The following is a 17,105-nucleotide window of genomic DNA, read 5'->3' as shown; positions in this document are numbered from 1 at the left end:
AATTTATTTTTTTATAAATCTATAAATAGACCTGATAAAGAAAAATAAAAAAACATATCTTAGTTGAACCTGTGAAAAACTTAAAAAATGAAATACATCCATCCATTTTTTTTTACTTATTTTCCTTCTCAATTGTAATACTTAAAAAAAAACTGAACAAAAAAAACAAGGATATTATAATACAAAAAGGAATACACTAAATATATATATATGTTTGTGGGAGCAAACATACATTTTTGTTTTACCTTGGGAGTGATTACAGTCCTAATTTTTTACTCCAGTGGGGATATTTAATATCCTAGAATAATACAAATAGTGATAGGTATTAATTGTATTCATAAGCACAAATCTAAGCAAAGTCACTGTACCAACAATGAAACTATTGCAATAACAACGTCAATAAAAAAGATCAATAGTAAACATGATTGTAAAATGTATTGCAGCTTACGTAATGAGCGGCCATCTTGCAGCACACCTGTATTGCCACTATATGCAAAGTGACCCTCCCACCATGCAGCGTGCTATAAAAGCTGCACACATTCCATCCCATCAGAACAACTTGAGTAGCAACCATGTTCCGTGTAGTTGTGCTGCTGTTGCTGGCTGCAGGTTCCTGTGAGTGTCACTGAGGCACACATGACCATAGATCCGTTACATCCCATATCTAAAAACTTTTCCTCCGCAGGTGTCGAGTGTGAAGAGTTGACCCAGCCACCGTCTGTCACTCTGCAGTCTGGTCAGAGTCTGAGCATCAACTGTCGGGTGTCTTATTCTGTGGGTAGCTACTTCACAGCGTGGGTCAGGCATCCTGCTGGGAAAGGACTGGAGTGGATTGGGATGGCACGTGATGACAGCTCTTACTACAAAGACTCACTGAAGAACCAGTTCAGTATTAATGTGAACCCCTCCAGCAACACAGTGACTCTAAATGGACAGAATATGCAGCCTGGAGACACGGCTGTGTATTACTGTGCCAGACAACCACAACAACACAAAGCATCAGCAGACTCGAACAAAAACAACAACACTGTGCAGCGTGACAAACATGTTCTAGTCACTCGTTAAATGGAATCCAGTCCCAGGGGCCTCAAAGCAGAGTCGAGGCAGAGTCTGCATGAGAAAAAGAACTGTATTTACTTTAAAATCACGTTTTAACCTCGTGACTAAATGTGTTAACTACTTCTACCTGACCTATGGTAGGTTTGACGTTATCATGAATGTAAAACTGCACGTTCGCAGCTGAGTGTGAAGCGATTGGGATGAAAATCAGCACTTCCAAGTCTAAGTCCGTGGTTCTCACCCGGAAAAGGGTGCAGTGACAATTTCGGGTTGGGGATGAGAACCTGCCCCAAGTGGAGAAGTTCAAGTACCTTGTGTCTTGTTCACGAGTGAGGGAAGAGTGGATTGTGAGATCGACAGGCTGGTCGGCGTCTGCAGTGATGCGGAGCCTGTATCGAGCAGTCTGGTGAAAAAGGAGCTGAGCCGGAAGGCAAAGCTCTCAATTTACCGGTCGATCTACGTTCCCATCCTTACCTATGGTCATGAGCTTTGGGTTATGACCGAAAGGACAAGACCACGGGTACAAGCGGCCGAAAAGAGTTTCCTCAGTCGGGTGGCAGGGCTCTCCTTTAGAGAGAGGGTGAGAAGCTCTGTCATTCAGGAGGAGCTCAGACTAAAGCCCCTGCTCCTCCACATCGAGAGGAGTCAGATGAGGTGGTTCGGTCATCAGCTCAGGTTGCCCCCGGAAGTCTTCCTGGGGAGGTGTTTAGGGCGGTAGAAGGCCACGGGGAAGACCCAGGACACCGTGGAGAGACTAGATCTCCCATTTGGCTTGGGAACGCCACAAGAGCCACCAGGACGAGCTGAACGAAGTAGCTGGGGAGAGGGAGGTCTGGACTTGTCTGCTTAGGCTGCTGCCCCCGCGACCTGATTTTGGATAAGCGGACAAAGATGAATGAATGGATAAAATTATATGTAAAATTGTCACATTTTCACACTGATGAGTTGCCAAGAAATGGTCATACCGCTTGCTTACAGGAAGTTGCTCTTTGTGACGCCCGATGTTTTAATTGAGCTTTCACTTTTGTGTTTGCACTGTGTTGCAACACATTATGTAATAACAGTGCATTATGTAACAATGTAATACATTTTCACCTCATGTAATAACGCCACATTTTGTAATAACGTTGACGCTTTTTGTAACATTAGTCTGTTTGTATACATGATTAATAATTGATGATCATGATGAATTTTACGATATGTTTTGTGACTATTCATGAGTTGATTTATTATTTTCGACAGCACTTGTTTACCTTTTATTTAACTTAATATTTTATCTGCAATTTAGAGGGAAACATATACAGTAACTTGATTATAAAAAAAAACCCAATACATATCTGAGTTTGAACTTGTGCAAATCTTAAAAGAAGTAATACATCCATCCATTTGTTTTTACTGCTTGTCCCTCTCAAGTGTAATACTGTTTTTAGAAAATAAAAAACATAAGGATAATAATATTAACCTCTTAAGGCCCAAGCTGCTTATTTACATGCTGTTTTTTATTTCTCATTGCTATTTGGGCTTATTGGACCCTAATTAGAATAAAAACAAAGAATCATCTTTTTATATGATGTACTTAGTCCATAAGTACACAAACGTGTACTTCATGTTTAGTGACATGGTAATTCTTATTTTTACACTTTTTTTCCCCAAATTCCATTGTATGTTATACTCTTCTATCAATCTTCAATCAATCAATCAATCAATCAATCAATCAATCAATCAATCAATCAATTCTGACACCACCAGATGGCAGTATAAGTATCCACACAAGCGGCCATAAGACCCCAATTCAGTAGTGTACAGAATTTTGGAAATAAGAGCTAAAAGGTGCTGTCCATGCATGTGGCCACTAAGCCTTTAGATTAATATAACAAAAAATAATATTAATAATAATACATAAGAAAAATGATAATGTTTGTGTGAGTGAACATAAATTATTTCACCCTGGGTGTGAAAGTTTGTTGATATTACTGTCCTCATTTTTGATGATATTTAATATCCTAGAATAATACAAATAGTGATAGGTATTAATTTTATTCATAAGCACAAATCTAAGCAAAGTCACTGTACCAACAATGAAACTATTGCAATAACAATGTCAATAAAAAAGATCAATAGTAAACATGATTGTAAAATGTATTGCAGCTTACGTAATGAGCGGCCATCTTGCAGCACACCTGTAGTGCCACTATATGCAAAGTGAGCCTCCCACCATGCAGCTGCACACATTCCATCCCATCAGAACAACTTGAGTACCAACCATGGTCCGTGTAGTTGTGCTGCTGTTGCTGGCTGCAGGTTCCTGTGAGTGTCACTGAGGCACACATGACCATAGATCCGTTACATCCCATGGTAGGCCTGAAGTTAATATATGTCTGCTTAGGCTGGTGCCCCCGCGACCTGACTTTGGATAAGCAGACAAAGATGAATGGATGGATACAATTGCATGTACAAATTTTACATCTTCACACTGTTGAGTTTGTCAGGAAATGGCTCGATAAACTTCTGCTTGCTTACAGGAAGTTGCTCTTTGTGTTGCCCAATGTTTGTTTGTTGTGCTGCCATTTTTGTGTTTACAATGTTATTTCAATGTAATTTCAGAAAGCCGAGGACCGGGGGCCCTGACTTGTCCCTTCACTTTTAGTCTTATTTTGTATATTCCAGAGAACCACTGTCCTCTGCAGTAGACATTTGATTTTTGTCTATTTATTTTGTCAGATTTACAGGAGCGCTCCGCTGTTTTTAAGGACATTCTGCGAAAAAAGCTAGTCAAAGATCATTTCTATGACAGCAATTTAATGTTGGAAAAAATCTGCAAAAATGTGAGTTTGTCAGGTTTATCACTGACAGTTTAGTTATGTTTTGAGTTTTTTCCTCTGTCTGTCTTTATTTCCTGTAAGCGCTCTTATTTTGTCTTTATTTCCTGCTTGTATCCCTGAGTGCTTTTTCCCCTCAGCTGTGGCTGATTGGCACCTGGCCACACCTGCTGTCAATCAGCCAGCTATTATTTAGTCCTGCTTTGCCCTCCAGTCAGGGCTGGAGTATTGTCGCTGTCATTATGATTGTCAATGTCATTAATACTTGTCGTTGTAGCTGTGTCTACTTCGGTTCACTCTGCTCATGTCATAGTTCCTTCGTGTCACAGTAAGTGTTTTTGTTTCTTGTCCACAGTTAGCCTTTGTGCTAGTTTTTATTCATAGCCAAGTTTGTTCTCCGCCTTGTGCACGCCTTTTGTTTGTACCCTTTTGTTTGTTCTTGTTTTAGTGTTAAATTAAATCATGTTTTCCTGCACCAAGCCTGTCGTCTCTGCATCTTGGGGTTCGTCACCCACACACTGTGACAGAATACTCCAGCCTCCTAACACGAATCCCGCAGAGACTTCGATGGCGGAGAGGCTTGACAGGATTCTTGGGATAATGGCTAAATTAAAGAAAAGTTTGGCCACTTTTCAAGCCCTCTCCCAGATAGGCCCACAGACGAGGGCCTATCTGGGGACGTCTGGGATCCGTCCCTTGAGGGGGGGGGCTAAGAGTAGCTGTGCAGCTGAGGAGGCACAGCTACTCCTCACACAAGTGGGTCTGCAACAGACGCCACCATGCAGTCCGGTGGGCCGGCAGACGCCACCATGCAGTCCGGTGGGCCGGCAGACGCCACCATGCAGTCCGGTGGGCCGGCAGACGCCACCATGCAGTCCGGTGGGCCGGCAGACGCCACCATGCAGTCCGGTGGGCCGGCAGACGCCACCATGCAGTCCGGTGAGCCGGCAGATTCCACCATGCAGTCCGGTGAGCCGGCAGACGCCACCATCATCTCCGGTGGGTCTGCAACCTACGCCGCCATCATCTCCGGTGGGTCTGCAACCTACGCCGCCATCATCTCCGGTGGGTCTGCAACCTACGGCGCCATCATCTCCGGTGGGTCTGCAACCTACGGCGCCATCATCTCCGGTGGGTCTGCAACCTACGGCGCCATCATCTCCGGTGGGTCTGCAACCTATGGCGCCATCATCTCCGGTGGGCCGGCAGACGCCACCATGCAGTCCGGTGGGCCGGCAGACGCCACCATGCAGTCCGGTGAGCCGGCAGATTCCACCATGCAGTCCGGTGAGCCGGCAGACGCCACCATCATCTCCGGTGGGTCTGCAACCTACGCCGCCATCATCTCCGGTGGGTCTGCAACCTACGGCGCCATCATCTCCGGTGGGTCTGCAACCTACGGCGCCATCATCTCCGGTGGGTCTGCAAACTACGGCGCCATCATCTCCGGTGGGTCTGCAACCTATGGCGCCATCATCTCCGGTGGGCCGGCAGACGCCACCATCATTTCCGGTGGGTCTACAACAGACGGCGCCATCTTCCTCTCCGGTGGACCAGCAGGGGTCGCCACCATCCTCTCCGGTGGACCAGCAGGGGTCGCCACCATCCTCTCCGGTGGACCAGCAAGGGTCGCCAGCAGGGGTCGCCACCACCCTCTGCGGTGGGCCAGCAGGGGTCGCCACCACCCTCTGCGGTGGGCCAGCAGGGGTCGCCACCACCCTCTGCGGTGGGCCAGCAGGGGTCGCCACCACCCTCTCCGGTGGGCCAGCTGGAGTCACCACCACCCTCTCCGGTGGGCCAGCAGAGGGCGCCACCATACTCTTGTCGGCGACGGATGTGGTCGTTTCACGGACGACCGCCTCACATGTGGCAGCGTTCAACTCGCCGTCGCCACCTGACTCTTCCCCGCTGGTTGCGGGGACACTTGGCCTGGTGGCCCATCATTTTCCCCTCAACTGTGGCTGATTGGCACCTGGCCACACCTGCTGTCAATCAGCCAGCTACTATTTAGTCTTGCTTTGCCCTCCAGTCAGGGCTGGAGTATTGTCGCTGTCATTATGATTGTCAATGTCATTAATACTTGTCGTTGTAGCTGTGTCTACTTCTGTTCACTCTGCTCATGTCATAGTTCCTTCGTGTCACAGTAAGTGTTTTTGTTTCTTGTCCACAGTTAGCCTTTGTGCTAGTTTTTGTTCATAGCCAAATTTGTTCTCCTCCTTGTGCATGCCTTTTGTTTGTACCCTTTTGTTTGTTCTTGTTTTAGTGTTAAATTAAATCAGGTTTTCCTGCACCAAGCCTGTTGTCTCTGCATCTTGGGGTTTGTCACCTACACATTGTGACAGAGTTACTCACAAGTTTTTTTTAACTACACTCGTGGTCCACCAGTTGAATAATCCAAATGATGAAAAAGAGAGGACCTATAGAGGTGCCTTAAGGAACGACTCAGTCATGTAAATCACAAGTTTGGACACCCGTGTTGTATGTTTGCTAGCAAGGTTAAAATGTCAATGTGTTTACGGTGGTTTGAGTTCCTCTATACAACAGGAGCACTCTGTTTTTAGGAATTTGCTGCAAAAATATTTCTTTTTCTCCCAAGTTTTGAACTGAACTCAGGGGCCAGTATGGTGTTATTGGAGTTGATTGGAAAGTTGAATAGAACACAATTACAGTATATTAAAGAAATCCACATCACACTTCTGCCAAACATATTTTATCATCTGTGGTGTTTCACATATTGTCTTTCAAAAGAGTGCTTTAAACGCCCTACACCTCGGACGCTAGAAGTTGCAGGTCAAACCACTGTTCATTTAACGTGAAGAGATTTGGTTACACTTAAATGTTTACATTAATGCTGGATTTGAATTATTTCTATATTAGACAACAGCAAAAGTCGTCGGTAAATCTACTGCAAATTCAACTTACAGATATTTTGGTTGCACTTTTGATATTACTGAAAATGAGAGCACAAAAGTTACTCACAAGTTTTTTTTAACTACACTCGTGGTCCACCAGTTGAATAATACAAATGATGAAAAAGAGAGGACCTATAGAGGTGCCTTAAGGAACGACTCAGTTATGTAAATCACAAGTTTGGACACCCGTGTAGTATGTTTGCTAGCAAGGTTAAAATGTCAATGTGTTTACGGTGGTTCGAGTTCCTCTATACAACCGGAGCAAATCTACTGCAAATTCAACTTACAGATATTTTGGTTGCACTTTTGATATTACTGAAAATGAGAGCACAAAAGGTTTACTCTTGTTAATTCAACCGAAAGTGATGGTGGCACCTAAATAAGATGTGAATGCATTGGCCATTAATTGTAGTTTACTTGCTTGTCTGCATCCATAATTCATTTATGTCTAATTCCCTTACAAGAAATAACAAGAATATAGGAAACTTCACCTGCAGTGTCCAGTATTTATTTCACAGTCACACTGCTTGTATTTTTGACAAAAAATTTGGCTTAAAGTTACCCTTAATCGGCAATTATTTGAATCGAATCGTAAAACAAATCATTACTCCCCCTGATAAAATTTGTTTTTGTAATTGAGTTTATTATTAACACACCTTTGGACGTTGACAATAATGTGAACCGCATGAAAATCTGTCGAAATTGGGCAAGTTGTGATTTATTTTCTTTCTTTTCCAAATACACAATACATTGAACATAAACCAAGAAACCAATGTGTACAAGAGGAAAAATGTGTGTGTAAAGTGACAAAAAAAAATAAAAAATTGAAATATAATAATGTATTTTCATTATACTGTGTACATGCATTGACACTTTTATAGACACTTAATGTCAGGCTGTTCTCCACCAGTGCTGACATGTTTTGGGTGTTCCGTCGTCCTTTGCGTCGCAATTTGTACATTATAAAGTTTTGTTTTATGACGTGTTTATTGTTAGTTATTGTGTATTATTCCCCGCACAGTAAATAAGTAGTTAGTGGGACTGTAAGTTTAGACAGCATGTTGTGTAGTCAAGTACTCTTAACTGTTAATGACAAATAGGATTGCAAAGGTCTTAAATACAAGATTGAGTGCACAATTGCGACAAGAAGAATTTTCACATTATTGTCGCGTGTGATTTTTATTATTCGGTAGTGGTTGCTGGGACATGAATCAGCGAATATGCTGAAATGCAAGTTTTTCATGTGGGCAAGATATTCATTCTGTAATTATATTGATTATATCGATTTTTGTAATCACAGCTGAGGACACATCTTCTGAACACTCTCACCCATCTCTCAAGTCTTAGGAAGTAGTAATGCTTAAGTCCGGGTCAGTAAAGTCAAAGTCCAAGTCGAGTTGCAAGTCTTGGATATTTTCAAGTTGAGTCCGAAGTCATCAAAATTGTGACTCAAGTCCACAACTCTGATCACAATAGAGCAAAACCATTCAAGCACCCCTGCCGTGTTGCCTGTGCTAATATTTTGTGACAAATGTACGCACTTTTATCAAACTCCAAAGTTTGACCCCAAAAGGCAAACTGACTTGAAATTTCTCATGCTCATTCTCAATGTGCTCTACAGTGGGGAAAAAAACTGCAACTTTATGTTGTGAAGCCATATCGCCACAAAATGTGTTACAAATCTTCACGAGATGGACAAGGACATGTCTGCAAAATCTGACCAAGATTGATTGAAAAAACATGGCAACCATTAAGCATAACATCTTTGATGGGGCACTGGTGCGACTTAGCAACTTATTGCCCATAAGTCAGTGACTATTGATTATACAACTTTGAGGATATCTGTGTTAGATGTATGGGCAACACAAATATTATTCAGTCACCTGATGGGGTGTTTTAATTATTTAATGTCAATGTATATTTTATACAGTGACATTAGTTTCACTAACCGTAACAGATACAATTGTTGAGACACAATGTTTAACCCAGAGATTCTCAAACTGTGGTACGTGTACCACTTGTGGTACGCCAAAGAATCACTTAATTAAAGTACAGTGTTATATTTTGCTATATTCAAAAACAGTGTTACTGTTCAACTGTGTGTAATGTTAAGTCAGGCCAAAATGATTGAATATATTTGTTAAATAAAACCCCTGGCCTGTTTTTAATGAATACTTAGCCCTACCATGCTAATTTAAGGTATGTTGATCATTATGGTGGTACTTTTGAGAGCCAAGTTTTTTCTGAGGTGGTACTTGGTGAAAAAAGTATGAGACCCACTAGTTTAACCGATAAAACAACCTGTACAGGCATTTTTTTAGTCAAGTGTTTACATTTCCAACTGCCATGCAAGAGTAAAGACAATTTAACCAGTGCAAAAAAAAGTCCTACATGAAACTGAAATAAAGTAAAACAACTTACTGCTTTGACTGTTCTATCTGGACTTTTCCTTGATAACAGTTTGACATTTAAGACTTTGGTCAATGTTTTAGACATTCTTTGACTCTGAATTGTTGCTCTTTGCCTTTGTAGGTATTGCTGTTTCTGTTTGAAAATATACAGTGTGCATCATATTGTATTAAATATTATTACAATTGCTATTTATATATATATATATATATATATATATATATATATATATATATATATATATATATATATACACACACACACACCTTACAGGCTTCGATGTTTCTACTATTTGCTGTTCCAAAGTGTCGAAAAAAAATATTTTGTACACATATACCCTGCCAAAAATAACATTTAGTATATTCCAAGTCTTTGTTAAATATAAACATTTCTTACCTTTGTTTCTGTGTCCAAAAAAAATCCTCTGCTACATGCTCGACTGGGGAGGTTTTGGTATGGGCATGTGTCACTGTGGTTATACTACGGGGTGGCACAGTGTTACACATCATAACAAAAACCTTTCATTATTCAAGCGGTGTGCACACCCTCTGATGCACATTGTTAGCTCTAAAAGGTTGATACGTATTTTCCCCAACTAAATCATAGTCAACTAAATGACTGTATAAACTTTTAGCTCAATTAAAAAGAAGTTTATTTTATACAAAACATTAACACTGTAAACATTAGACTTGAAACCATTAATACCTTTGCTAAGTTGTGAGCTAAAACACATGTGTAGTTGTTTAGTTTGTATTACATGGCTGGAAATAAGATGTGTTTAAGATATGCATTTTGTGGATTATAAATTCTTAATATCACTAATCTGTAAAGACAAACTTTTGAATTGATTCTAAAACATTATGGTAACTATAAATTTACAATAATGGGTATGTATTCGGGGTTTAACAAAACGCCATAATCCCGGTTTAGTAAATACCTTGGTTTTAATGTCACGGTTTGGTTCATCTTGGGGGCAGTAAGGGAACAAAAACGTAAACAAATTAAACTGCATAAGTCTTGTGTAGAATGCTTTAATGTTTTGGTTGTTTTTAATCATAACTATTATTAATCTATTTGCAAATTTACTTGGTCAATCTGGTTACTTTCTGTTGTAACTTCATTGACTAATTACATTTTTCATCACAATTATAAAAACAATACACAGAATGGCTGTCTGACAAAAGCTAACAATTCAATATTTAAATTAATGTATTATTTAATTTTAGTAAATACAATATTTTTGAGCAATATACTTGTATAGAGTTATACTTGTATAGAGCTTTTTGACCTTCAAGGTACTCAAAGCGCTTTTTGACACTATTTCCACATTCACCCATTCACACACTGATGGCAGGAGCTGCCATACAAGGCGCTAACCACGACCCATCAGGAGCAAGGGTGAAGTGTCTTGCTCAAGGACACAACGGACGTGATTAGGTTGGAAGAAGCAGGGGATCGAACCAAGAGCCTACCGGTTGCTAGCACGGCCACTCTCCCAACCGCGCCAAGCCGTCCCCTAATATTTTCGAGTAAAATAAATTTGGAGGTGCAAAATAACCAAACATAAGTGAAAACAACTATTGGCTTTGATTTAAAGTCCTAAAGTCCCGTACACAACAACAAAACAAATGAAAAATATATTTTGTGATAATAAAAAAAATGGATCTCATCACTGTAGTATTGACTATATACTGATACTACAGTAGACTTGGTATCATTACAGTCAATATTCGTATCAATTGGCCGCCGGCCCTTGTGTACATTCAAGAGATCTACCTTAGCATTGCTTCTTGTATAAAGTCCTAAACTCCTGTAAACAATAACAAAAGAATGACATAATTTTTTTTTTTTTATAATAGTAAAAAATATCGATCTAATCATTGTAGTATCAACCATATACCAATACTATACTTGGCATTGTTTCTGTCGAATATTTGTATCAGTCTGCCCACCCCTGTTTACATTCAAAAGCTCTAGTTTAGTGATTAGCATGGCTCATTGTGTCCTCCTCTGATGTTTAGTGCAGCATGTTAACTGTTCCTCATCCTCTAGTCCTCCAGTGATAACGTCACTTTAAAGAATGTTAATGTTATTGTTGCTTATTTTCTTGCCATTGTCACGGCGCGGTCTCGAACCCACAATTCTCCTGCAGCAAGATCCACCAACATTCAGGCTGGCAGTATGCCGGGTGCTTCACGCCTACGCAACGCCGCAGCTGCAGACTTTCCGCTATCAGCACACCTGGCAATAATCAGGGGGACATCATAAAGACCAGTGGACCCTTGGAATCAACACTGGAAAGTCGTTAACTCATCGTAGTGAAAATTTATGTCTCTGGCTTCCCTTCTGTTGTCCTCGCATTCGTTCTCCTCGTCCTCCTTGTTCCCTCGTCTCATGTTCCTTGTTTCTCCCGCAGTACCCGTACGTCTTGTCCCGTGTGCTCGAGCTCTGTGCCTCGACCTCCCTCCGGACTTTGGACTGCCTTCATCGATCCTTGACCCTTGCCCGGACACGGACCTTGTCGCTTCTCTCCTGCTCTCGACCATCTGACTGCTTACGGACACCCTTTTTGCCTCGCTCTCTTGGCCTGCCGACAGATTCATCCATCACGCACGTACAACATCGTCTGGTATTATTCACATGGTTTAAATCACACACAGTCCTGCAACAAACACAGAGTAGCATACACCTCCCACTCACTCATCAAAGGTTACAATAAACCCGGTAACCTGAGTTTCTTCGGGGTGTCGTCCCCCTCCACCCCTCACGTACATAACAGACATTGTGTTGAGGAAACGGTCATTCGCTTGTCGTTGTCAAATATGCGTGACATGACTAGAATATGTCATTATCACAATAACACAATAGTATTAAAAACTCTATCGTCAACTAAATTTACATCATTTATATCATATATCTAAATATATATCCAAAACTGCAAGCATTCATTTTAAAAGATAAAATAAAACTGATATAATATACCATAGTTGCAACATTTCTTTGTTTTAGTCAAATGAAACAAAAAAGTAACTGTTTAAAAAAAGGCTTTCTTTTGATCTGCTTGTCTCTACCTGTTGAAATATTTCACAGACACGTTAACAAAACTGCAGAACTAAATAATTCTGAACAGCTCGGCATAATTTCTGAAAACCTCCTGCCCCGGGTTTAAGACGAACTTGTTGTGTTTTAGGCCTTTTTTTAAAAAGGTAATGCTAATGATGCTAACAATGTAAACAGCCAACATGCTAACAACAGATGTGGTACATTGTAATATAATGGAAGCATCTTTTGATTCAATCGATGGTTGCTATATTGCAAAATGACCATGTGATATGCAAAATGCTAATTGGCTAAGGCTAGCATCTATAGAATGTACCAGAAGTGCAGAACCTGGACAAGTGGAAGTAGAGAGCTGATTGGAGGAGACACAAGGATCACGGCAAGACACAGGTGTGCTAATGATGGAACAAGGTGCAAACCATGTAACAATGAGCACATGGACAACAAAGACAGCAGGAAACAAGGTAAAGAAGGCTTATATATAGTGTGAATTGAGTGAGCAAATAAATTAGCAATATGCTAATAAATATCTCATAAAGGAAATGTCAAATTTCTTATAAAGCTTTTTGAATGTACAACTAATATCAAAACACAGAAAAAATGTTTCCAACATTCTGAACATGTGGTTATCAACATCCTGTCTGGTTGATATTAATAAAAGACAGGAAGCGACAGTTTCTTCAACAGGTGTTTTGTAAGATAGCCAACAAACTGAAATATTGTAAGCCAAGAACACAAAGGATAAAAAGATACACGTTGTCACCAGGACACAGGCAGATGCCTGGGGCCCCCAGATTTCCACGGGCCGCCAGAATTCTCAAAAAAACGATGATTAAAGTTTCCTTCTATTTAAAACAAGTATTTACTTATTTATGTCTTAATTTATGTATTTAAAAATACTTAATCAAAGATGACTGTTGGGACAGATCTCCTCTCCCTTCACACGAAATGGAGTATTACACGTTATTTACTGCACATGTGCAGACTCGTTTCAGGAAGACATTCCGAAACAAATGCTACATCAGTGTTGTTCTCAGTGCTGCCTTCAATACCGTTGATCAGAACATTCTTTTAGACCGCATCAAATCGTGTATTGGTATGTCATGTTTATCATGTTTAGCTACTACCTCACAAAAAGAATTACCTAGTAAAGAGTAATGGGAAATAATCAATAAAATGGTGCTTGTAACACAGTGAATGGTGGGGAGAAAAAAGGCCAGCCGAAGAGAGTGCATGGGTCCATCCATCCATCCATCTTCTTCCGCATATCCAATGTCAGGTTGCGTTGACAGCAGCTGAAGCAGGGAAGCCCAGACTGTCCTTTACCCAGTCACTTTGTCCAGCTCCTCCCGGGGGATTCCAAGGTGTTCCCAGGCCAGCCGGGAGACACAGTCTCCCAAACGTGTCCTGGGTTTCCCCCGTGGCCTCCTACTGGTCAGACATGCCCTAAACACCTCCCCAGGGAGTCGTCCGGGGGGCATCCTGACCAGATTCCTGAACCACATGATCTGGCTCCTCTCGATGTGGAGGAGCAGCGGCTTTACTTTGAGCTCCTTACGAATTACAGAACTTCTCACCTTATCGCTAAGAAAGAGCCCCGCCACCCGATGGAGGAAACTCATTTTGGCCGCTTGTACCCAGGATTTTGTCCTTTCGGTCATAACCCAAAGCTCATGACCATAGGTGAGGATGGGAACGTAGATTGACCAGTAAATTGAGAGTTTTGTCGTCTGGCTCAGCTCCTTCTTGACCACGATGGACCGGTGTCCGCATCACTGCAGACGCCACACCGATCCGCCTGTCGATCTCACGATCCACTCTTCCCTCACTCGTAAACAAGACTCCCAGGTACTTGAACTTCTCCACTTGGGGCAAGACCTCTTCCCCAACCTGGAGATGACACTCCACCCTTTACTGCGCGAGAACCATGGACTCCGATTTGGAGGTGCTCATTCTCATCCCAGTCGCTTCACACTTGGCTGCGAACCGATCTAGTGAGAGCTGAAGATCCTGGCCAGATGAAGCCATCAGGACTATATAGTCTGCAAAAAGCAGAGACCTAATCCTACAATCACCAAACCGGATCCCCTCAATGCTCTGACTGCGCCTACAAATTCTGTCCATAAAAGTTATTATGCGGAACAAGCTCTGACACCGATCATACAGGAAGTGGACCACCACAATCAGACGGTCCAATACCCCATACTCTCTGAGCACTCCCCACAGGACTTCCAGAGGAACACGGTCGAAGGCCTTCTCAAAGTCCACAAAGCACATATAGACAGGTTGGACAAACTCCCATTCACCCTCAAGAACCCTGCCGAGAGTAAAGAGCTGGTCCACAGTTCCACGACCAGGACGAAAACCATACTGCTGCTCTTGATCCCAGGTTCGACTATCCGGCGTAGCCTCCTCTTCAGTACAACCAGATACAACTTACCGGGAAGGCTGAGGAGTGTGATCCCACGATAGTTAGAACACACCCTCCGTTTCCCTTTCTTAACGAGAGGAACCACCTGGCAATCCAGAGGCACCGGCCCGATGTCCACACAATATTGCAGAGTCTTGTCAACCAAGACAGCCCCACAGTATTCAGACCAGGGGTCGGCAACCCGCGGCTCCGGAGCCGCATGCGGCTCTTTGATCACTCTGATGCGGCTCAGCAGCTGACTTGCTGAACCCCCCGATTTTCCCGTGAGACTTCCGGACTTCAGTTTCTCTCGCAGAAATCTCCCCCGGGATTAATATTCACCGATTTTCACCCTTACAGCTATAATAAGGGCGTACCATGATGGTACAACATTTGGCGCCTTCTACAATCTATATCAACAGCGTGCTATCCCAACACTTGTTATACAATATACATCTTCTGCTTCCACACGTACGTGACAGCAAGGCATACTTGGTCAAAAGCCACACAGGTTACACTGACGGTGACCATATAAAACAACTTTAACACTCTTACTAATAATGCGCCACACTTTGAACCAAAACCAAACAAGAATGACAAACACATTTCGGGAGAACATCTGCACCTTAACACAACATAAACACAACAGAACAAACACCCAGTATCACATGCAGCCCTGACTCTTCCGGGCTATATGAGACACCCCTGCTAACACCAAACCCCGCCCCCACCCCAACCCTGCTCCCTCACACATCAACCCCCCCCCCCTCTCTCTGTGCGTCGGTTGAGGTGGGCGGGGTTTGGTAGCGGGGGTGTATAATGTATCCCGGAAGAGTTAGGGCTGCATGGGATTCTGGGTATTTGTCCTGTTGTGTTTATGTTGTGTTAAGGTGCAGTGGTTCTCCCGAAATGTGTTTGTCATTCTTGTTTGGTGTGGGTTCACAGTGTAGCGCATTATTAGCAAAAGTGTTGAAAAATTTTTTATACCGCCACCGTCAGTGTAACCTGTGTGGTTATTGACCAAGTATGCGTTGCTGTCACCTACGTGAGCAAGCAAAAGCCACATACAACGTGAGGCTGATCAGGCACGCTGTTCATGGTGGGTGCTATATGCTGTACCAACACAGCACGCATGACGCTGACAAGCGTCATTCAGTTAAGTGCCGCACCAGCTTTTAGATCCTATATAAAGGTGTGGGCAACGTGTCTGAGACCCCTGGTTTAAACATAGCACAAAGTAAAAAAAAATCTCTGTATACAGTGTTATTTCATTTAAAATTTCATACATTTTTTGCGGCTCCCATAGTTTTCTATAATTTGTGAAGCTGGTCAAAATGGCTCTTTGACTGGTAAAGGTTGCCGACCCCTGATCCAGACCCTTAACAAACGCCGGGCAGATCTCATCCACCCCTGGGGCCCTGCCACCGAGGAATTTAACTACCTCTGCAACCTCAGCCTCAGAAATAGGAGAGCCCACCATAGATTCCCCAGGCACTGCTTCTTCATAGGAAGACGTGTAGGTGAGATTGAGGAGGTCGTCAAAGTATTCCCTCTACCGATCCACAACGTCCTGAGTCAAGGTCAACAGCACACCATCCCCACCATATACGGTGTTGACAGTGCACTGCGTCCCTCTCCTGAGGCGGCAGATGATGGTCCAGAATCACTTAGAAGCTGTCCAGAAGTCTTTTCCCATGGCTTCGCCAAACTCTTCCCATGTCAGAGTTTTGGCTTGTCAGTACCTGTCCGCTGCCTCTGGGGTCCCATGAGCCATGAGCACTTTCCAGTACTCCCTCGAGGGAATCCAAAAAGGGTGGGTACTCTGAACTGCTGTTTGGTGCATCAGCACAAACAACAGTCAGGACCCGTTCCCCGACCCGGATTCAAATCCAACGTACGGGCTTTGAGCCGAGGGGCAACAAGAATTTCCACCCCGGCCCATCTCCGCTCACTGCTTGCAACACCAAAGTGCATGGGTAATTTAGCAAATTTAATTCCAAAGCGTTGCACCAGCTCGTTACGTTTTAAGGAGGTTTTATGTGTGAGAGGCAACACACCACAAAGAAAAATAGACCTTGAGACTGCAGTATCACGTAAAATAGTAACTGGGACTTTTACGTTGCTATCAGACAGTGAGGCAGCACCCTTCATAATAAAAGGGGAATAAACAGCTGGACCCGCACACTCACTTTTAAAGGAATGTGGCACTGAAGGGGCCTTTACAAGAACTATTGGTTTTGATTTGGTTCACTTCAACAAGGGACAGCTGTTTATCAAATGACTAGGTTTCTGGCAGAATGTGCACATGAGCCTTACTTTAACTGTGCCATCAGTAGGCTAAATGAACCTCTTCAACATGTGCCATAGTTAGATGGTGCCACATGTTGCCTACTTATGTGATGGTGCGTGATTGGACCATGCTGCGATGGAGAAAAG

At 42.7% G+C, this 17,105-nt stretch overlaps 1 protein-coding gene and 1 long non-coding RNA gene across 2 annotated transcripts in view; one reads left to right on the top strand and one right to left on the bottom strand.

The window, feature by feature from the left end:
• The first annotated feature begins 552 nt into the window (after positions 1-552).
• Positions 553-17,105, top strand: part of LOC133615459 (uncharacterized) — a 33,406-nt gene continuing 16,853 nt past the window's right edge. Inside the window, exons 1-2 of the mRNA XM_072915697.1 lie at positions 553-615; positions 686-982. Coding sequence (XP_072771798.1) covers positions 573-615; positions 686-982 — 340 coding nt within the window. The 5' untranslated portion in view covers positions 553-572. The remainder of the gene's footprint in view (positions 616-685; positions 983-17,105) is intronic.
• LOC133615471 (uncharacterized) lies at positions 1,112-9,705 on the bottom strand. The gene is made up of 3 exons (XR_009816719.2): positions 9,596-9,705; positions 3,323-3,466; positions 1,112-1,926 (listed from the first exon to the last, which is right to left on the bottom strand). It is a non-coding gene; the product is annotated as an uncharacterized lncRNA (long non-coding RNA).

Source organism: Nerophis lumbriciformis, linkage group LG22 (genome assembly GCF_033978685.3).
Source record: "Nerophis lumbriciformis linkage group LG22, RoL_Nlum_v2.1, whole genome shotgun sequence".
NCBI classification, from domain to species: Eukaryota; Metazoa; Chordata; class Actinopteri; order Syngnathiformes; family Syngnathidae; genus Nerophis; species Nerophis lumbriciformis.
This window is presented reverse-complemented; position numbering and strand designations above follow the sequence as displayed.